At 41.7% G+C, this 23,533-nt stretch overlaps 1 protein-coding gene across 3 annotated transcripts in view; it reads right to left on the bottom strand.

Annotated features, from left to right (window-relative positions):
- Positions 1–2,105: 2,105 nt before the first annotated feature.
- Positions 2,106–23,533, bottom strand: part of epb41 (erythrocyte membrane protein band 4.1) — a 60,419-nt gene continuing 38,991 nt past the window's right edge. For 2 of the 3 annotated variants that reach the window (XM_022744063.1, XM_022744061.1), the window contains 5 exons: positions 16,270–16,398; positions 14,209–14,325; positions 11,261–11,341; positions 10,923–11,042; positions 2,106–3,180 (listed from right to left, as the gene is read on the bottom strand). In XM_022744063.1, coding sequence (XP_022599784.1) covers positions 10,944–11,042; positions 11,261–11,341; positions 14,209–14,325; positions 16,270–16,398 — 426 coding nt within the window. In that variant the 3' untranslated portion in view covers positions 2,106–3,180; positions 10,923–10,943. The remainder of the gene's footprint in view (positions 3,181–10,922; positions 11,043–11,260; positions 11,342–14,208; positions 14,326–16,269; positions 16,399–23,533) is intronic. The other variant, XM_022744062.1, reaches the window with a different exon arrangement.

Genomic DNA, 23,533 nt, shown 5'->3' on the forward strand with positions numbered 1-23,533 from the left:
TTACACACACTCTTTAAATACACAGCCAATCACCAGCATTATTAGACCTTGGTCCAAGCATTCTACATGCTGATTGGCTAACTGATGCTGATGAGATTTGCTCATTTACTCCTCAGATCTTCAGTTCCCAACCTGTGGGCCAGGGCCTACTGGTGACATGTGAAGGTATTGCAAGTTTTTGTGCATATTTGCAAAACAGTATGATTTTGGTGAAAAGTTGTAATTGTATAAAACATGTATATAAATAGAATGATGTTGCAGGTCGAACTTCTTTATATGCTTATCTCTTTCTGATTGTGCATTAAAAGATTATGGCAAAAAACTGGAGAATCAAAATGGATAGCTGGTTAGCAACAGGAAGAGTCAAGAGACAGAGGGTGAACAACAAATAACCCCTGATTTCAGTTCAGTCCTGATTGTTCATTCATTGTCATTAAAATAAGAAGTGCTCTGTGAACGCATCATTTGGCCTTCATATTGTTAGGGGGTTGGATGTGGGCCAGCAACATTTTTTGAGATTTTCTAGCAGCCCATGAGTTGGGAAAGGTTGGAAACCACTGTCTTTACTGATGTACTGAAATTTAGTATTGAATGACGAGGCATTTTTTAATCCTCAATAGTAACATTTCAGCCGGTCCATAAAGGTTTGATACCCAGCCCTTCACATTCTGGATCTTCTTGTGTTCATTATGTGTAAAAGAGTATCATCTCTGCCACTTCACAGTGCAGTGTACATCTGTATGCAGATCATAACATCTTATACATCACACACTTTCTTAATTGGTTTTAAATACTGTGCTTGATGAACTAACTATCTGACCTCAGTTCATATTAATTGGTAATTACCAAAACACCTGATAGCTGGAAGGAAAAATCTTACTGACATCAGAAAGTAAGAAAAGCAAAATGGAGGGTGTTTCTGTCTCTTTTCCCTTTCACCCAAAATAAGGCTTCTTCCATCATAACTAACTGTGCTGCTGTTTGTTGGTGGTGCGTGTTTTGTATACTATACTTAGTTCAAACTCAAACTCATCCCTATCATACAACAATGTATGTGGACGAACAAATAAACAGCAGCAAGCAGTTTTAACTAATGACATTCACACCACACTGTTAGTGTGACGTGAAAACTAGTTCCTGAGTTTAGTGTTTGGGACTACTAGATCAAAAACGACAATCGTTCATTTTCAGATTATTAGAAATTCAGGAATATCTTAGCTAGTAAAGACTTCAGTGATTTGTAAACAGTTTGCTTGGAAACATTGGAACCATCCAATCAAAAGCGAATAAGTATGTAAACAGGAAGTAACTGCAGCATTGCAAACTGGAACATAACTTTGAAATATATCTGTTTTAGGTTCTAAACAATATATTAAGCTCACCTGTAGGGAACATACATGGTAGTTTATAATATTGGCATACCATTTTTTAAATTTGAGGTTTAATGTTATTTTTACATCATTATTGAACAGCATTTTGATCAAGTGTCAGGACAGATATGTTATAAAACTAAACATGCAGTGGTCCCAAGCCTGGATTAGATAATCTGGATAAACAGACAAAGTCCACGTGAGGAGGTTGTGGTGGATGGATATTTTCCTAATCCTAACCAAGCCATGACTCTTATTATAGTAACCATGACAACCAAGGACTGATACATGTGCCACTGTAGAGAAACTCCTATGGGTCATATCAGAGGGTTGATAGTTTGTTCAGGTTGGAGGACTGGTTGGGACTTTGTCACACTGATGTCATCATCTTCCCATATCTGATCAATTACCTGGTGAGTAACATGTTATCACAACTAATAGAAATGGACAAAATAATGTAAAAATAACGTTAAACTGGGATGGGACACCTCGGGTTAACTCACTCGCTGCACGTTAGGAGCTGCTGTAATGTGATGTAATGTACAATGTAATGTGTTGACATGCAGTAATTGGAGTTTTGCCTTAATCAGATTATCATGAAATCGCAAGTGAGTGAGACGATACAAATCAAAGTTTTGGCAGTTTCATCCTGAGCTCTTTACTTTTCATCTGCTTCAGTACTGATCAAGCAGCTAATTATTAATAATAATTATTAACAAGTTAATGTCTGTCATGTTGGAATTCACTGCCATGTGAATGACCTCGCTCTGGGTGAGTGCACATTGCCCATTAGGTAGAAAAGTAGAAGAGTGAGTGTAGAGTGTAGATGCTGAAATGAGTGAGACTGTATCTAGTGACTGGAATGCTCTCAATACAAAACCATGAGGTTACATACAACTGTGCTGAGAATATCTAAAATGCAAAACACACAAAAAGAAGAAGACAGAGGTGGGAATAAATAAAGAGAACATCATTTCATTACACCGCTGTCTCCCTGGTCCTGATAAAACCCTGTTCTAGTGACACGAGCACTACAACAACAACAACAACAACAACTAAAACAATCAAAATATGCAGAAATCACTCACCAAATGATTAAGTCAGAACTTTAAATAAGGTGAAAGGAGTAATTGCCCTTCGGTTTGGTAAAATTAATCTTTTTTTATACATGAATTGAAAAAATATTTTTTCACATTGAGAGGGAAAATAAAATATTTACTGTACAAGAAATGACACTAAGAGGGATCCTCGACTCCCAATGTGTACAATCCCAGGAAAAGTCACCCACAATCCCTTTTGCTTTTTGGAACACGTTGTTAAAAAACACTTGACCAAATTATTGATAACCAATTCTGATGGTAAGAAAAACTGTAGAAAAATAAAGTACCAGTAATCTCAAGATTAAAAGACCAAATGCCCCTGAAAATTTTCTTAAAATCTCCAGACAAATTGGAGAGGAGTAATCCACAAATGCTGTACTTTATTTTGTTTTTTTCGCTTTAAAAAAGTTTTTTTTGTCATCAGTCCAGCGGTCGATCTTTTGGCAGTTTGTGGAACGAGAGCGGAATTGTGGGGAATACTGGGAGGGATCTTGGGAAATTTTGTAGTGACTCTGTCTCCTTCAGGCCGAACTCCATGCTCACGGAGGTCAAAGTTCTTAGTTCAGTGTTGATGCTCATTCCCTCTGATGTGGTCAGGTGGTTCACGTTGAAAAGGCAGTGCATTCAGGTGTAATAGTTGGAGATGCTGAGGTAAAATGGTGTGATGGAGACACAAGTAAGGAGGGAGAAGTGGGGGGAGGCTGAGAGGTCTAAAGGTGTAGGTCAAGGGTTGGTAGAGTAAAAGAAAGAGATGGACAGAGTGAGGGAAAAAGAGAAAGATATCTTTAGTGGATTTTTCAAGGTCAGATCACAACACAGGAAAACACCAGCAAAACCTGATCTGTGAGCTAAAAAGACCAGAATAAAAATAAGAAAAGATAGAAAATAAAAGGAGAAAATAACAGAAACTTGTTACACACAAATCCTTAATGAACTGATTATACGTAAAGTAAATCAGATAAAAAACTGTGCTATAATTGTTCACATGGTAAAATCAGTGTAATGCTCAACAGTCTGAAAAAACAATGATGTCATAATCACCACTGCTCAAAATCAGAAATACTGTTTTACTTCACATCCCCAATCACTTCCTGACTGCAGCTTTTTTTGTGTGTGTTGTTAAGAGTTTCTCTGGTCTTTGTTTTGTTTGCCGGTCTGGTAGCATGTGCATGTTAGTGCATGTGAATTCCTCCTGATAAACCATTGGTCCTTCTCACATTTAGAAATACACAAGCTCCGCCCACAGGTCAGATGGCTCAGTGCAGTACGAAGCCTGGACTGGACTGAGGACTACCGGCTCAAATCCTGGTTGGCTGGTGGGCCGTCAAAACATCCATAAAGTTTTAACCAGCTCTGTCAGTATCATTGGTTTGGCTGGTTCCAGTGGATCAGTCTAAGGCTGAATTTCTTTCTCAGTCCTACCATGGAGCCAATACTGGTCTGGTTTACTGAGAGGAGAAGCCTACGGGATACTAAAGGGTCCAGCTGTACTCAGAACTGTTTTTTCTTCTCCATGTGTCAGTAACTTGATGGACCATAATGTCTGTTTTCATTAGTGACGGCTAAAGTAGACATGCTAACATTAGCTAACTCGCTGTTACCAATATTATGAATGTGTTCAGCAAATGTTGCTATCACTAGCTGGCTAGCTGGCTAACTGTCAGATTTGTTGTGGAGCATATCACAGCAATGCTAGCGTGGGCTAATGGTTGTGGTTAGATTGTTTTTGTTGTCTCTCCTGTTCACAATAACTTTATTCAGTTGAGCTTCTCCTTCAAAATAGTTTCTGTCAGAGAACAGACAGTGGTTGCTGCATATGACATGACTGTTGTTCTGATGGAAGTAATGCAGTTAAAATGTACATGTATCAAAAAACAGTGATGCTTTTTACCAAAATATGATAAAACATCCTCGTAAAAAGGAGAAAAAACAGTTGAGGTTTGCCACCAATTGAGAATTTATGGCAATAAGAGAAATGAGAGAAGGAAATAACTGTGATGGCCCAGTTTAAAGAAACAAGACCAGATCAAAGCCTGGTATAAGTCTGGACTGTGCGTGGTCAGTGTGTGAAATTGAGGATGTAGTTGGAAACTGTTGTGAAACCACTGTAAACAACTGACATCATCTCACTCATCATCGACGTTCTTGTATCAGCTTCAGTTTAGTGTCAGTTTCAGTCTTGTATCAGCTAGTTTCAATCTATTGTCAGCTGGTTTCAGTCTAGTATCAGCTGGTTTCAGTCTAGTATCAGCTGGTTTCAGTCTATTGTCAGCTGGTTTCAGTCTAGTATCAGCTGGTTTCAGTCTATTGTCAGCTGGTTTTAGTCGAGTATCAGCTGGTTTCAGTCTAGTATCAGCTGGTTTCAGTCTAGTATCAGCTGGTTTCAGTCTAGTATCAGCTAGTTTCAGTCTAGTGTCAGAAAAATGGTCCATTCAGACTACATGTTAACCAGCAGTCATTTCCAAGCTTGTGCTCTGCTGCTGCTAAAATGATGATATTATTATACAGTTAATGACAAAGGCCCAATTCCAATCCAGCCCCAAACCCTCCTCCTACCCACTCTCACTCTATTTGCATGTGCGTGTCTAATTACCCTTAAGTGGGAGTGGCTTATGAAGCCTATCAAGACAGAGTCTGCAGGTTTACAAATCACATTCCCAGAGTGCAGCATAGCTTTGGGTCCAGAATGGCTGAAATGCAACAGACCTACAAATGTGTATTCTGTGTTACTTCCAAAGAAGTCACAAATGACCTCATCTCAAACAGAGATCTGATAAACTATTTTAGTGCACACATGACGAAATTAGAGGTTACATGATCTTTTGGAACAAACTGCTTTGTACCCAAGAAAACGGGTCATGTGTTTTTTTCTAATTTCAAGAAATATGGACAAAACAAGGATCTAGGTTTTATTTATTCAAGTAATAATTTTCCTTTCACAAGCTCAATATGTCATGAATGTGATGAGGGCCATGTCACTGCTCACGCTCCCACCTCTTTAATGTTGTGACTAAGATCTTTTAGACAAATATTGATTTACAATATACTTTCTGAAATATTTTGGGTAACAATGAATTTCCTGTTTCAATCGAATTAAGGCAAGGGCGTCCCAAATCTTGCCGGATTGGAACTGGGCCAAATACTATGCTGTGATTTCAGCTGAATGCTCAGTGCTTTTTTGAAAAAAAAGTCTCTAAATTTAGCAATAAATGCTCTAAGTTGTCAACACTGCTGCTGGAAATGCTCCTGAACAAAAAATGTCTGTGCCAGTTCCATTTGAAAGAGCAACGGCCAATGAGGAAACACTCGGCTGACCAATGGTGTGACTGAATCACTCAACTCACATGCTGTGTCTCAATTCACATATTTATAGTCACACCGCCTGTTTTGAGTGCATAAGTGCATTCACATTGACAAGCATGGCACCATGCAGTGCACATACCCGGATGGTGCATAAATCGATGGGACACTGCTCACCCTCAACAGTCGCCATCTTGGCTACATAGCAGAAGGGGGAGGGACCACCAACGTATTTTTAAACTTGTGAAAATGGTGATCAAGGAGGGAGGACACATCGGCTTAATTTTCATGTCACAGGAAAGAAAAAATTTCAATTTCAAGCCAAGTGAACGAAGCAGGCAGCAAGCGACAGCAGTTGTGGTCACATGTTGCCATCGTCATTTCCAGTGAGTGCACAACGGTAACAAGATTTACATACGCCAGTGAGTATACTGTGTACTACATGTGAATGTAGTATCTGATCTTATAAGTATATGATTTGAGACACAGCACATCAGTCAGTCAGACTGGTAGAATGATAATGGCAATAGTAAAAACAAATAAAGCAGTGTGAGTCTACTTTTTGTTTATGAAAGCAATGAAATGTTTCATGTCACAGCAGCTTGTGTTTCAGAGAGCTGCACATCTTCTCTTCATTCACTACAGTGTAGTGAATGTGTCTGTGCAGAGCGGTCAGTCCAGAGGACTTAACTCAGAGAAAAGACGCTGTGGTCAGAGTCGGAGGATGAGGCTTCCCTCTGATGTAAACAAATTGAAGTTGACTGAATATGCCAGTAGAACAGAGGCACATGGGAGTGTTTAATCCCTCAGTGATGTCTCACAGACTAATTAGGCCCAAACTCCGCTCTTAAAGGACTGAGCCCTCTCAGAAGAAAAAGTTCGAGAAGCTGCAGCTCGTTTCAGAAATTTAGATTCCAAGTCTCTCAGCACTGACACAGAAGTTTCCTGGTTGAATGGAAGTGGAGAGTTAGCTCCTGGTGTAGCTAATTACACCCTCTGTATGCAAACTGTATTGTAGCGTAAAGCTGTTTTCATAAATTCCACTAACCTCTGCTCAGCTAGCTCTGGCCTGCTAACCTCCATTGCTAACAAGTAATTTTAATGATAAACCAACAAGAGGCCTTTCTCAACAGTGTGCACGGTTCAAACTCTTGTTCCTGAGACTTTGAACCTGGAAAGTTGACCTCACACCAGTGAAATCTAAACAGTTCATGTTTTGCTGGAATAATATTCTAAACCTAACAATAATAAACCTATACTTGTTGTGTCGTTCTGCCATAACTGCTGTATCTCTGTTGATGCAAAATGCATTGCTGGGAGAACTGACACACAAGTCAGCTCCCAAAGCATCCTGGATAAAAGAGCACTTATGCCAGATGTGGATGGATTACATGGACTGTGTTACATCACTACTATTACTATGACTTGTGCTACTTCTGCTTTGGCAGGTTTGTGTTGGCTGTGCTCTTCTAGATGCCTCAACAGTCTGTCAGACCACACTGAGGGCGTAAAAGCCCCACTTTACCCCCCCCCCACCCCCCGGCTGACTGGGAGGTAGGGCCACTGTGTTTACATACCAGGCTGTCAGTCAGCTAAACAGCACCAGATTCCCAGCCTGAACCCTTTAACATCACATAAACAAGGCCACAATTAAAGCCTCATGGGCACCATTACTTAACAAACCTCCTGCTGCTGAGGCGTCTCTTTTCATGTTGGAACAGAAACAGACTCAAGTGGGACCCACATTCACACACATTTTAATTTGCATTTTGCAAGATTTAGCAGTGATTAAATATCAATTGAGTCACAACACTGACCTGTTGACCTGACCACTGTTATCATTAACACTTTCGCTATGTTTACAGCTTTGCTTACTATCATATGTTCAGTGGCTCATTATGGCTCCATTTACAACAATTTAATGTGTTCAGACACAGTGAAATGTTCTTCATGTCGGAGACAGATTTACTCAAACTAGAATCATCTCCTCCACCAACCATCCAAGTTACAGGAAACATGGTCACAGTCTCTCCTTCCTGAGTTACAGCATTGAAAAATTACCAGAAGTGTTTTAGGTGTTATGAGGTTTTGAGGTGTTATGATGTGACAGTGAAGTTGGCCTTTGACCATTTTGGATATAAAATGCCATCACTTCATCATTTTATCCTATTAGACATTTGAGTTAAATTATGTCATAATCAAATCAAAAGGTCAAAATCAAATCTTGTTTTGTGAGGTCACCACGACCTTTGACCTTTGACCATCAAAATCTAATTAGTTCATCCTTCAGTTCTATGTAGTGAATGTTTGTACCAAATTTGAAGAAATTCCGTCAAGGTTTTACTAAGATATCGTTTCCACGAGAATGGGACGGATGGACAACCCATGCGTCTCTGGCTCTGACTGTCGCCGGCACAGAGGAATAAAAGAATAACTAAAATAATCTTTAGCATAATTATTAATGCATTAGGAAGCATGAGGGAGAGTAAGAGAGAGAGAAAAAAGAGAGAGGGAGAGCAAAAGGGACAGAACATCTGGTCCAGCAGCTTAAAGCAGTTAGTGGATGTTACTGCAGTAAAAAATGCAGCCAAACACGTTTAAATGTCTTCAAAATCCTGTGGCTCATGTTGGGTTCGATCCTGTTATTTTCCAATTCCCAAATTCCCAAGAGAAGTGCACCTTGCAAAGACTCACTGAAGTGAGATAAATGCAGCTCATGTGTTTGGAGCAGAATCTGCAGCATCCTGAACGAAAGCCTGTGGAAAGGCTCCACAAAGATAGATGTGAAATGTGATGTCAGACTTCATCAGTCTTTGCCATCTTTCCTATGGGGCAAGAATCAGCTGACAATTCTTCAGTTTCCTAAGACCACCCACTTATATTCAGTATTACTGGACATGTAACATCAATCAACTTGGTTTAAAGTCAAAGTGAAGGAATTTCTATGATGAGGCTGTTATCCTCACTGGTCTCCACAAGTCATTAATCACAACTCCATAACCTTTAGTTCTAACACACTGGTGTTTAACGAGCCATTGTTTGTGCCTTCATCATCAGACCCAGACCTCGGAACATGGTGGAACATTACAGTTGTAGGTGTCACAACTATCAGACAATGTGGTCTTTTCTGATTTTTTTTTTTCCACGTCCTTTAAATTAAACTTTTCATCCAACATCAGCACCACCTGCTTCAAGAGTTCTGTCTGCAGATTGCAAGAGAGGGGCGTAAAAATCACACAGAACCACATGAGATGTCAAAACGAGATGTTATCGGTAAGCGGTGTTGTAATGTAACGAAGTATAAATACTCTGTTACTGTACTTAAATGGAATTTTCACGTATCTGTTACTTTACTTTGTTATTTATATTTTTTTGGCAACTTTCACTTTTACCCCTCTACATTTCCTAAATAAAATGTATACTTTTACTCCGATACATTTCCCCTAAGCTTCTTCATTACTCGTTACTACAAAATAACATCGGAAGAAATTTGTTAGACTGCAAGAAAGCAGGTTTGGTGAATCAGTGTTCCTAGATTGGAAGTCAATGCACCAATTTGAGGTGATGTAATGCCTGTCTGTCGCCAAGCACCTAAACTAAAGAAGAAGAGGAAGAAGGCCCGCGTCACAGTGGATTCGACGATGACTGACTCATGGAAGCTGCTAATGTTACAACGGACGGTCACCACCCCGACTACAGTGGTGATGAAGATAACATTACACACAAGAAATGTTTTCATAAGTTGGATTAAAAGATTCTTCCTACCAGATGAAGTGCCTCTTATTCCCACTAAAAGTCACTGAAATATTCATTACTGCCAACCTCTCAGTTGTTTATTATAAAGAAAATTTCAGTGATGTAACAGTTATTGCCACAGATCAGTTTTTCTCTTTGTTGTCAGCTCTCTCAAAATATGCTGTGTTTGGTCCTTGAATTTGAGGGAATTGTACCTGGAAAGTCCTGGAAAAGTCTTTGAATTTGATGTTTAAGAAAGTGTGAGAATCCTGAAAATTTTTGCTTTACTATAAGGAAGCCACAATAAAGTTCACAATCAAAATTCTACTGCTCACTTTTTTTTTTACTTTTACTTCCAATACTTAAATACATTTAATATCAGAAAATTACTTTTGATACTTAAGTACAGTAAATATCAGATATTTCAAGACTCAGATACTTTTACTCAAGTAATATTCTAAAAGGGGATTTTAACTTCTACCAAAGTCATTTTTTGGTAAGATACTCTTACTCAAGTATCCTTTCAAGTACTTTATACAAGATTGTCAGTAAGCTCCATATTTTCCTCTTCTTCTGTGTTTTATTTGAAGTGTTGATCCATAAGAAGATATATTTGTGGTTTTAAGAACCAAAAACCATCTCAGTGTAGTTTTACATCTCCTCTCTCAGGCTTCTCTCTGGAGCTCTAGCAACAACAGGTCAGTGAGCCAATCAGAAGAGAGGAGACTCTGATTGGCTGAATGATGATGGCTGGTTTTAAGGCTCAGTTTCTGAATACAGGCTGTGTGCATCTCTCTGTGGACTGAGGCTTTGATACTTTCACAGTATTAATATAGAACCTAGACCTGCTTTATAATCAAACAATACATGGACCTTTAAAACTTATTCAGCACAGCAGCTAACAGCTAGTTAGCTTGGCTGCTGTGTTTAAACCCCTTTCACATTGGACCGGGTGCAGTGGCATGACGTAATGTGTAGTGGGAGTAACTGTACATATTGCAGCCTGCAGACTGATCCTTTTGCCTGCATCAGTATCTGACCTTTAAACCCAGGTTCACCTCAGTTACTGATTTCTCCTCAGGCTCCATCTCTAAAATCTACCTTAAAACATGTCACTCCTGCGACAGATGTTAGTCATCATCAGCTAATTACTTATAACTTTGTTCTGCTCCTGTCTGATGTTCTCTAACCCTGCTGTGGCCTCAGAGGCAGAGTTGTCCTGTTCACTCACATTGATCAATTAATTACTTCATAATCAGATGTTTTCTATTTTGTATCTATTCATGTACAGTATTTTCTGGCCTTCTAATTGGTGGGTGGAGCTGGGAGGTTTTTGCGCAACCATACTAGCTTAAGTTATACTTGTCTTTCCTCCCATAAGCGATTGGTTGGAGGTGGGTTCAGGGTATGCACTCACCTTCAAAAGGATCAGTCTTTCTTACTCTGGGGTGATCTCTGTTTCCTGGTGCACAACCACTTTAGTAACAGACATATCTGGGTGCTGCTCTTTTGCCTCTTTAATGGCCTGAGCCAGAGCCTGAGGAGTGAACAAAGGACAAACACTCCAAGTTTGTTAAGGAGAACATGATTTATGTGTTTAATTAAAATGACTTGCACACAAAACAGACTGACTTCATACATCAGCACAATTGCTCTATGAGGCAAATTAAGCCTACAAATAATTCAAACTTCTTCTATTGGGTGAATATGCGTCAAGCAGAAATCTTCTCTTCTTCCATCATTTACCGTCCTCACCTTGTCATGATCGATTTCAGTGTCTCCAGTGATGACAATTCTCTTCTCAATGCGGGTCTCAGAGATCCCTCCTTTCACCGTCTGCAACAGAGATGAGACACAAGCTGAAATACAAGCGAGGAAGAACTGATCACCCTGTAAGAAAAGTGTGGTGAGGGTTAAGACACACACAGCTGCATTGTTTTTGAGACGTTTGAGACGCATTTAAATGAGAGCAAAGAAGTGGAATGGCAGCATGTCCGGCTCGAACAGACTCACTGCTGAGTATGTCTCTGCTGGTTGTGCCAGACTTTGTGTAAATTCTATTAGATCCTCCAGAATATCCTCTATATGAGATTGTACGATACCATTTAGCCACACTGCATTTGGGCAATCAGCCACAAATCAGTGGAGCAGCCTGACGATGTGAGGAGCTAAAGCTCCATCAGCACTTTTCAAACCAACTTAAAGAGACTGTTAAATGCTGCAGCTCTTTTGTATAATGTTGTAATGTCTGTAAGGAATACTGTGTATTACTATGTTTTTTCTGATCTGACCTGCCAAGTGACTGCAGATGCAAATTAGCTTGACGCCACAATCTGGTGCATCTCTTCAAACGGTGACATTAATGTTGAAAGCTGTACATGGTCCCTTTTAGATGAATATATAAATGAATAAATAGATAAATAAAGATGGACAACATCAGAAGGTTGGTGCTGATTATGGGGTTTTGTGGCATCCTTGCAGGATTCTGGTTTAGTTTTTGTCATCATCTCTGTGTAGATTTGTTATAATGAGAAGGGGATTAGAGTGAGGAGAGGATCTCGGGTGATCAGCCCAAAGGCCGGACAGATAGATGATGCTGCTCGTGAGGGCAGGCTGGAGGGCAGACGGACCGAGTCGTGGAAGGGCGTGGGGACCAAGGAGTCAGACAGAGGCAGAGACGAAGGCAGGACTGCTCCAGAGGTTAAGCAGGAGGATAGTGGTGAAGTCAGAATGTCCATGGAGGAAGAGCGGGAAGGTGACGACGAAGGATGGTTCCTTCAGGAGCCTCTCTGGAGGATGAATTGGAGGCTGGTGATGTAGATTGCTCTGGAGGCCAGAACAGACTGGAGGTCTGGAGAGACAGCCGGTACCAGAAGATTCCACTGCAGGTCCGAGCTGGGAGCAGGGCAGGCAGACCACTGGAGGGCTGAGCAGGAGGCGGTTAGATGGAGATCTGGTTGGGTGTCAGCAAAGATGGCTGACTGATGATTTGGGCGGTCAGGAAAACGGTCAGCAGGAACTAGAGGTGGTGTCGGTCAAAACGCTGACTGGAGATCAGCCAGGCTGCAAAGAGGAGATCAGGAACAGGTATTGGCCAGACCACTGACGGGGAACCAGGGGCAGACTTGACATTGGCAGGAACCCGTGATATGGGAACAGACGGGACGTTGACAGGAACGGCCAACAGTTGAAACCAGTGGCGGCTGCCGGTCTTATAAGGAGGGGAAGCTCATTTTCGGCCTACATCATAAAATGTGTCTGTTTATTTATATGTAAATTCGCAGTGACAGAAGAGAGTCGCCAAACACAACGCTAGTCGTTTTTAACAAAGACAAAGTCGCTGAGGATCAGTAATGTCTCCAGATCAACTCCAAACAACGGAATGAAAAACTTGAAAAATGCTCCGGTGGATGCTTATACTTCAAGATCACTGATTCGCTCATTTCGCTGTCAATTAAAAAGGGACTCAGCCTCAGACAGATCATCCAATCATCATGAAGAAGCCGAGCGTCCGGGCCAGCCCACTGCCCCATAGACCAACAGAGATGCTGAGCGTCCGATGGGCGGGACAAAGCCCAGCATTTATCCAATGACCGTCTAGTTTCGCTGCAGTGGAACAACCCACTCTGTGCTTCCCCACTGAAGTCAGTAGACGCTTGGTGTCTACACTGTTTAAAGCTCTGTGGCGCTGCGGGGATGAATGAGAAGGAAGTCGTGTCGGTTACCTGTGATAAGTAGCTGATTCTGAACAAAAGATGAACGTGTTCTAGCGCATATTTAGTCAATGAAATGTACACACAACAGTACATATAAGACCACTTATTTTGTTGACATTTTAGGGGAAGCTGAGCTTCCCTTGCAGTCTTAGAGCAATCGCCATTGGTTGAAACATAGGCCAGGTCAGTGAAGGAATAGACAGAACACTGGCAGGGACAGACAACTAAGGGTCTGGCTGGGCATCTGACTGATCAGCATTAAGGCCCGATTGTGTCATGAACACCACACCATCACACCACCACCACCAGCCTGGACTGTTGACACCAGGCAGGTTGGTCCATGGATTCAGACTCTGACTCTACCATCTGCTGCCTCAGCACAAATCCAGATCCATCAGACCAGGTCTTCAACTGTCCAGTGTTGGTGAGTCTGTGCCCACTGCAGCCTCAAGTTTCTGGTCTGGGTGACAGGAAGTGGAACCTGACGTGGTCTCTGCTGTTGAAGGTTGGATGTGTTTTTCACTCTGAAGCTTCTCTGCTCAGCACAGTTGAAAAGAGTGGTTATCTGAGTGACCGTAGCCTTTTGTCAGCTCCAACCAGTCTGTCCATTCTCCTCTGACCTCTGACCGCTCTCATCAACACATAGCTGCTGCTCACTGGCTGCTTTTGTTGCTGCTCCATTCTGAGTGAAAATCCAGGAGATCAGCAGTTTGAGAAACACTCAGACCAGCCCACTGGATTTTTCTTCCAACGTTAACGATCAGACAGAGCATCAGATGTCAGGCTATACTCAAACCATAAAACCCAGATATCATTAAAAAAACAAACAAAACAAAAACTGTGCTCTTAATTTGCAGCAGGTACTTAAATAGTGGTCACTACCACTGGCACAAGTCAGTGAAAGCAGAGATCCATTACAGCATAGTGGTAAATCACTGTATTGATCTGTATTGACTGACTGTGAGACTGTTAGTGAAGTGAGCAGACCTTGGTGATCTGGGTGGTGGTGGTGGTGCTGATGGTCTCAGAGGTGATGGTTTGGGCACTCAGCAGCACTCCTGAGTCCCTCTCTGCCAGGTTGTCCACCGGCTGTGGGAGAGACACCTTTGAAGTGTTAGACAAAAATCTCAAATTAATCCATTTAAACACGCTCAGTCATCTCTTATCTGTTATTTGTATGTCATTTGTAATGTGTGTAACTGTGAGACTTACAAAGACATTCTGAGCTTACTGGGACCTGGATCAAAATCAGTCTTAAGCTGCCACTGCACGCCCAGTTCATCTTATTCTTTACTTATTTTTTCAACTAAGTTTACAATTATAGTTTGTTTTATTGAGGTTGAGTTCTTTTGTGATTGCTTTTTTTACACTTCTTTACCACAATGTCAACGAAAAAGAGGTGTATATTTCTATCAAAAGAGTTGTATGGGTAGTAGTACGGACACTAAGTATTGTGTTAGAATTTAAAAGGACTGGAAATAGAAATAATCAAGGATGGATTACTAACTGGGCAAAGGGCGCAGCTGTCCTGTGGCTCTAGTACCACATGACACCCAAAGGTTCCAGGTCAAATGTCAACAAGGCTGAGAAACAAACTGAAGCAATGTGGCTGGTGACAAACCTGAAGAGACACCATGAAGACACTGAGGTCAGTGAACCCCACCTTAGGTTGTTTTATTAAATTATATTAATCCAACTACTAAAGGCAGTGGTGTTATGTTGTGTATTGTGTATCATGTATTTGCATCTTACAACAGTAGGACATTGCTACATTGACTGCAGATGGGATTTAGTCTAACTAACAGTCAGCAGCCCAGTCAGCTACGCTGGCTAACCTGACAAATTTGTATGTTTTGGTGTAAAAAAGGTGCATACAGTCTAAAGGTAGATGTCCATGTGTTGTTTGATTATAGATCAGGTCTAGGTTCTATATTAATACTGTGAAAGTATCAAAGCCTCAGTCCACAGAGAAATGCACACAGCCTGTAGTCAGAAACTGAGCCTTAAAACCAGCTGTCAGGACTTCTGGAACTTTGTGATGTCACAACAAAGCAGTCACCACTCTCAGCCCACCTGGACCCACCATCCCACCTTGCATGATTTGGTTTACCTGAAATCTGCTATATTTTTATGGATCACTCAGAAAACAATAGAAGAGGAGCTCCAGAGAGAAGCCTGAGAGAGGAGATGTAAATCACTGAGATGGTTTTTGGTTCTTCTTCTTATGGATCAACACTTTAAATAAAACAACAAGTGTGAAAATGAGACCTTTAAACATTGCTATCCATGCTAATGAACACACAATTTAATTGCCATACGCATTTCAGGTCCTGTTGACTTTGAATGGGTCCATGCCCATCTAAATGTAGTGTAGTTTAACGCCTACTGGTTATTAAAATGCACAGAATACAACTCTGTTGTCTAATACTTAGTTCCTTTGTGTGCAGAGGTTCAGGTTCCAAATATATTCTTTACAAATCTATTTAAGAGGTTCCCTGATAGCACACCAGGGGTCGGCAATTTTTTTCTAATCCATTAGATGACGGCCCGAATATCATCAAAGGCAAATTTAAGAAATTGATTGATAAAAATTCAACTGGAATTTACTTTGTTACTGTTCACATGTGGCACTCTGACCCACAGTCACAAATGATACTTTTTACCAACAGCAACAGAACCACTGGAACTAAATCAATAAAAGCTCACAATAGCTTGAAATAAAGTAGTGCTAAAAAAAAAAAAGAACAAGAACTTTCTCATGTTTTTTTTTTAAGAGGAAATCGCTAAAGAGGAAGTGATTCAGTTGGTGCACAGCCTGATGCGTGAATGCTTGTATCTGTCATTCACTCTCTACGTGGATAAAAGTATAATATTTTGGCAGATCAGACAAGGGTCAAAGTGTCAAGCTGGGCCAGTGAACACTTGGCTTTAAGAATAAATCTGCATTGCATACAAGGTGAGACAACTTGCTAGACTTATTTAATCAGAGCCTGAATATACGGTGTGAAATGTTTTCCTTTTGTGTGCAGTTCCCAGAATTCCCCTCACCTGTGCTGACTCGTATGTAATGGTCTTGGTCTCAGTGTGAACTAAGGGCATGTCCTTGTAGGCCACAGTTCCTCTCAGGGAGTTGGTGACGTCGGAGATGGTGATTGTCTGGGTCTTTAGCACAGGAGACTAGAGGGATGAGATGAACAGTCAGCAACAACTTCTGTGAGGGCTCCATCAAGACAAGCTGTCACACATGAGTGTATGATTGATACAGCAAGAAATCCACACACACTGACACACTGCAGCCTGTAAGGACTGAGGTCCTGTAGTTGACATCATAACCTCTAAACATGGTACTCTTGGTCCTGCAGGCATGTAAATGTCTGCTGGGCTAACTACTGTAGTTCTGCATTTGTCAAAGACACAACTTTAATACCAGTGACCTGATAAGCCCAGTGCTGACCAGTGAGTCAGGTCCTGACACTGGCAGCAGCTCTGTGACTCTGAGGGCCAAAGAAGGGCTGACTGACTCAATGCTCTGCTCACAGCTGTACAGTGAAGTAACGGCACAAATCACAACATTAGAATAATATTTTATATTATATGATGATAAGTGTGAATAAATGTTCAGTTAGTTACGAAACTGTGGACAAATTTAGTCTCAGTGAACACTGTGGTGGTTTTACCAGGTAGTGAGAAAGAACTCTTCTCTGCAGACCCCATCTGAGAGCCCATGGGTGCTCAGATGGGCCCAAGTGTATTTGCTATTCCTAGATCCTTGTTGAAGTGTGTTTATACTGAACACATATTTTGACTACTGTCTTAGTCATTGTGTCATGTCCATATAAGGTTTGTTGTTGTCATTACCTGGGCAGTGTAACATCAGTCAACACTAAGAGGAGATTTCTCTGAACAGCATCACATTCACATATTTCCCTGACTTTATTACTGCATCTGTACCTCCTCAATGTTCAGGTGAGACAGGTGGGTTAGGATCCAGTCCCATTTAACATGTCATTCACAAACAAAAGAAAAAAAGAAAAAAAGAAGCTCAGCAGGAAGAAATGCACAAGAGGTGTTCATGAGTAGAAAACCACAGATGCAGCCAGAAACTCTCCTGGATCGGCTCCTAACCTACTGTATGCAACAATCATTACAGTCCCCCTACAGCCAAAGAAGAGTTCTTCTTCTTCTGACTTTATATGGATGTTTGAGCTTCACTATTTTAACATTTACCTGCTGAAAAAATCTTCACTGTGCTCACCTTAACCCAAACTCTGAGGTCAAAGCGTGTAAGTAAAGTATGTGACAAATTTATGACCAGCACACACAATGGTGTGGAAACTGAAGCCTCCAGTGCTCAAACACTGAGAACAGACTTCAGTGAAGCAGGAGAAACAATATGTGCATGTTCATAGATTCTGGATTTTTCATTTCTTAATTAGGTAATTGAACATTTTAGAGGAGAAATGTCATCAATCACATCAGACACAAAAAACACTGGTGACTTCAAACATGTCTGGAGGGGACCTCTAACGATATCAGCTGAATGCCAGCAAAGATGAAGATGGGAGATGATGATGGTGCTTATATAAATGTTTGGCAACACACTGACAGCACCTTCATGCAGGACACCCAGGTGTTTCTGTGGCACATAAAATGGAAACAACCTGTGTGGCTCCATGCCTGAACTATCTATCTAGCTATGTTTATGGTTAAAGAGTCCATATATCAAGAACACAAGAATATGTCTTAGGACACTACTGAAACTCTGAGCACTGTGAGTAATCTTCCATGGCCCTAAAATGTCACCACACATATTTAAAGAAGCTAACACACACTGAATAACTACGATCAGTCAGCTCAGTGTGAGCATGCTCAGGGCACCAGCGTTCAGTGAGGCAGCAGCCAGCAGAGCAAAATGTGTTTTTAGTCAACAGAAATAACTTGAAAAGTTAACCAGCTACAATTCATGGATTTACAGCACTATTGCATGGATCGATTCTCTGATTGAAATTGATCTTTATTTAAATAATCTGATATTGTTTCATAAAAACTTCCACAGTCTCCTGTGGATGTGTGAAGCTGTAACTTCGTTAGTCTCACGTGTCTCACAACGAGACCTGGTCACATGAACCAAAAACATGGCAGACATGGCTCCACGGAAGGCACCGGTCTAAGGACAGATGCGTGGCTGCATTTCAGGTTTAAATACTAGGAAGACAGCAAACAGCTGGAAAAAGCAAAGCGATATATGCAAGATGTGCAAGAAGAAGTCAACAGAAAAAGAAGCCATGTGTACCTCTTCATACTGCCAGTGCACTGGGGTACGATAGAATGCACTACTACTAACCTACCTATTATTTCTTGATATGTGTCTCAACTTAAATAGAAAGATCAATGTAACTGCTTTGGGTCCATTTGTAATGTAAACATGAATGTTTTTAAAGGGGCTATTTGTAAGTTTTCTCTGCCATCGAACAGGAGTCAGGAGCAGGTAGTGTTGATTGTCGCTTGACAAGACCTTCAGCAATCTTTGTGTTTACAAGACAAGAGGTTATAATACTTCCTATGAGCAGCTATGTCTTCAGGGCAGATTGGAGGCTACAGTTAGCCACCATCGGAAAGTGACTAGACGGGTCGGAGTTAGCTGGTTAGCATGGTAAGTTCTGTAGAAAAGACGTAATAGACAGGGATGCACATAACTGGTATGCATGTGTGACAAAAATTTGGAATACGTAACGTCACTTGTGTCACTGCGGCGCCTTTGCGTACTTGACAGGTCATCAACACTACACTACACACTCTACACATGTTTCTTGTCAACACACAGTGGAGTAGCCGTACTGTGGGAGATGTCCAAAAAAGAACAGACATTAAACAGCTACTTTTGCATTTTGCCACCTGCAAAGAAACGGCAAACCGGAGCAGAAGAAAAGAGTTTTTCTGAGAAGTGGCTCTAAGATGTGCCGTGGCTTGAAGCTAATTAGGAGCGCACTTCAATGTGGTTCAAGATATGTCGCTTGCATCCACATCTCGCAGTCAAAACAGGTGCATTTTATACAGGCTCAAAGAATGTCAATCATCCTTTGTTTGACAAACATGAAAAGAGCAAGGAGCACATGGATGTGGCACAAGCTATTGCTAATAAACAAGCTAGTCAAGAAGAAATATCTAGCTACCCACTTCCTAGATGGCAAAACAAGCTGAATGAATTACAACAGCAAGTTTTGTGTAATATTTTTCTACTCGCCTTTCCCAAAGCTAAACACGCACATCCCATGTCCTCCTATGCTGAGGATTTTCCTTTACTGGAGCGGCTAGGAGTAAATGTCAGGGAACACAGATCATGCAGACCATCGTGTGCACTATCAGCAGGGAGTTAAGAGCCAAGTTGGAGTCTGATGAATTTTGGGGATTGCTTCTTGATGGAGGACATCACAAAAACCGAGCAGGAGATTGTTCACATTGTGTCTGTGTCCAGCAATGGAGAGTTTACCTCAGACTTTCTTGGACTAATTGAACTGGGTACTGACTGAACCGCGTAGGCCATACTCATGGTGGCCATTGGACAGTTCACACTTCTGCTTGATAATGAAGGCCACTACAGGACATATACTGTTTCTAATGCTGATGCCGACAGGGACAAGACAAATTTAGTCAGGTGGTTAATTGAAGAATCTGAAATCAGATTTGACTCCCTCAAGTCATGTGATCATTTCTTAGCATTTGCCCTCAACTTGGCCTCAGGAAATGCAAAACCTCCACCATTTTGCCAACACAACAGTTTGCACCATTCTTCAGAAATATGAGGCCACCTTACAACTTGACAGCAACACCACTGTGAGAGAATGGATGCACTTCAAGCAAGCAGGAAAACACTTGGCAGCCTCCTCTGTGTATGACTTGGTCCAAATAATAAATACAAGCAATCCAGATGCTTACTCAAACATCATCAAGGTGGTTAAACAGTCTCTTACACTGCCTTTGAGCAGTGCAGCCTGTGAAAGGGGATTCTCACAACTCAACATAATAAAAACTAAGTGTAGATCTCGTCTGTCACATGCTCGTCTCTCAGCCCTGATGCACATTCACCTATCAAAGAAGACCACAGAGACATTTGACCCAAAACCAGCTGTTGACCTGTGGATGGAAACAGCTAATCAGAGGCTCAACCAGGGACGGGGGATGCATCTGCAACATCTTCATCATCTACCATACAGGAAGCTGAGGTAGAGGACCATGAGGGAGACACCAAGGAGGAAAGCGAGGAAGACTGCTCTTATTAAGATCATGCTATGTATGGGGTGAGTTACAAACACCATATACTAGCACTCGCCTGAGTAACTCACTGAAAAAGTTATGTGCACCCCTGGTAATAGAGACAAGGGTTAACTTTTTTTCCCACCTCTGGAGACAGATGTTGATGAGTAAAGGAATGAAGTTTGATGCTGAACTCAACGTTTCTTCTAGACTGGTAAGTAAACAGCTACTAATGCTAACGCTGGCTATGTGGCAGCAGCAAAACTTACAAATAGCTCCTTTAATTATGAACCAGGTTAGAGGAACAATTTACAGCATTATTTCTCTGAGAATCTCATTCATATCCAAATAAAACTGGTGATGTAACTGAAATACCCCTAACTGAATCCATATCAAATTGGGAATTGCTTGGAATCAGGACCTTGTTAATCAGAATGCAATCAATTCAGAAACTCATTGGCAATACTTAGCTCTACTATTGCACATGAATGGGCTTTCAGTATGAGAGGTACAGATTCTTGAGCACAATGCTGCAGTTGCCATGCCAGCAAATCTATAACAGAGCGCATGGGTAGTTTAAAGTTGTACAAAATTCAAGTGTGTGACTAGCAATTACAAACAGTTGATGTTTATGGACATGACAACACATTTGTGCATTCCTGCTCCATCTTGCTGTTCATAAGGAACCAACCACATGTTTGACTAAGAAAAAGTACCTTCCCCTTGACTTAAAGGAAACATGCAACAATAGATCACTAAACGTACTTTCAGACAGTATAACCAGTAAAAAAATATTCATGACAGCAAAAATACTGATGGCCGAACTTTTTTCCAACTTTCCATGTCAGCATCAGAAACCTTTCATCCACTGTCTACCAGTGATATGAATTTGGCTCATGGTGACAGCAGACTTAACTTCCTTAGCCCACATGTCCTTCACAGTCACATTCTCCAGTTTCCTCATGAATCAATAGGCGATCTCAGGCCAGATAAGATATGTAATTCCCCCGGTGCGTTCTGGGACTGCCGCAGGGTCTCCTCCCAGTTGGACACACCCAGAAAGGCTCTAATGAGAGTTATCCAGGAGGTGTCCCAATGAGATGCCCGAACCATGTCAACTAGCTTCTTTCATAGTGAAGAAGCAGTGGTTCTGCTCCGAGCTCTGTCTGGATGTAACAGCCCCTTAGATGAGCCCCAGCATGCTGCAAAGGAAACTGACTTTGGCTGCGTATATCCACAATCTCATTCTTTTGGCCCAAAGCTCATGACCACGGGTGATGGTTGATCAAGCAGTAAATGGAGAGGGTCAGATTCAGGCACAGCTCCCTCTGCATCACAACAGTCTACAGTACTGCTGCACCAGTGGGCCCTGGATACTTAAACTTCTTTATCCAAGAAACCAGTTCAATTAGATGCAAATACAATCAGTGATGACCATGGAAACAGCAAAGCCCTCTGTTGCAGGTTGCAACGGAAATACAAATTCAGAGCCATAAACTGTATAACTGACAGATGAATGCCACAAGCCTCCAATAAGACCTGCAAAACTAACTCCTAAACCCCATCTGGTTCAAAGTCCTGCTCTTCTCTGTGTCACCTGTAGGAGTCCTGCACTGTCCAACACTTCACATGAGTGGAAAAGTGACCTCCTGTCAACTCAAATTAGACTGGTGACTGTCAGTTACATGTCAAAGGAAACGCACCAATGGAAATGACAAGAGTTTAGAGCTCACAAAGCGTTATTCAGAAATGAACAGAGCCAAAGAGGCTTCAAACCTTGTGTCTGAGCCTTGATCCTGTTCAAGTGGATAACTAATGACTAGTCTCACTTCTTCCCTTCCTATCTAAGTGTATGGAAAGGGTTGTTTTTAAGCAGGTCTTTCAAATTCCGATCACTGAACTACCAGAGTTGGACTTTAAGAGCGGCCACTCCACTGAAACAGTCCTGTTGTCTTTGACAGAAGCCTTGAGGGCAGCTAGAGTTGCAGGTCAGTACTCAGTTCTTATCTTTCTGAACCCCTCAGCAGCCTTTGATACAGTGAACCATCCTGCTGTCTGTACTCTTCAACATGGGCATCTTGGGCAAAGCTCCCCAATGGAGTACCCCAAGGATTGATACTGGGACCTCTCTTCTTTGCAATATACTCCACCTCTTTGGGCCCAATTATTGTTTCCCACATGGCTTTTCATATCACTGCTATGCTGACGACACCCAACTATACCTGTCGTACCCTCCAGACAACCCCACTGTGCCTGCATTCCTGCGATCTCAGCCTGTCTCTCTGACACATGGATGAAGGAACACCACCTTCAACTAAACATCTCTAAGACTGAACTCATCTCAGCCAATCAGTCTCTTTATCATAATATCAATATCAAAATCACCTTTTCATCTCTTACCCCAACCAAGGTCCAGAGAAACCTGGTATCATGTCTGATGACCAGCTCTCCTTCTCGTGTTGCATCCGTCTCCTGGTTGTGTCTCGTTGCTCTATACATCATCAGTAAAATCAGGTCTTACCTGACTCAGTACTCCACCCAGCTGTTGGTCCATACCATGGTTGTCTCTCACCTCGACAACTGTAATGCTCTTCTGGTCGGACTCACTTAATGCACAGTGAAACCCTTACAGAGGTCCAGAATGCAGCAGTTCGTCTGGTCTTCAATCAGCCTAAAAGGGCACATCTCACTCCACTACACATCGACCTACACTGGCTACCCATGGTCGCCTGAATCAGATCCAGTCACTAATGCTGCCTTCGGAGAGACTTCTGGGTCTGTTCCATCTACTTGAACTCAATTCAGCCTTATGCTCCTTCTCCTCCACTGTGTTTCTCTAATGAATGTGGTCTGGTATTGACTTCCCTGCACACAAGACAGTCTCAGTCCAGACTGTTCTGGTCTGTGGTTCCCTGATGGTGGAACAAGCTACCAAAGTCTATCAGAGCAGGGTGTCCCTCTCTTTCTTCAAGAGTCTGTTGAAGACTCATCTCTTCTCCTCACACCTCTAACACCCTAACATGTCTTAGTTCTTACACCAAGGTCTCCTATTGCTCTG

The sequence above is a fragment of the Seriola dumerili genome, unplaced genomic scaffold, assembly GCF_002260705.1.
Source record: "Seriola dumerili isolate Sdu_G_001 unplaced genomic scaffold, Sdu_1.0 BDQW01000078.1, whole genome shotgun sequence".
NCBI lineage: Eukaryota > Metazoa > Chordata > Actinopteri > Carangiformes > Carangidae > Seriola > Seriola dumerili.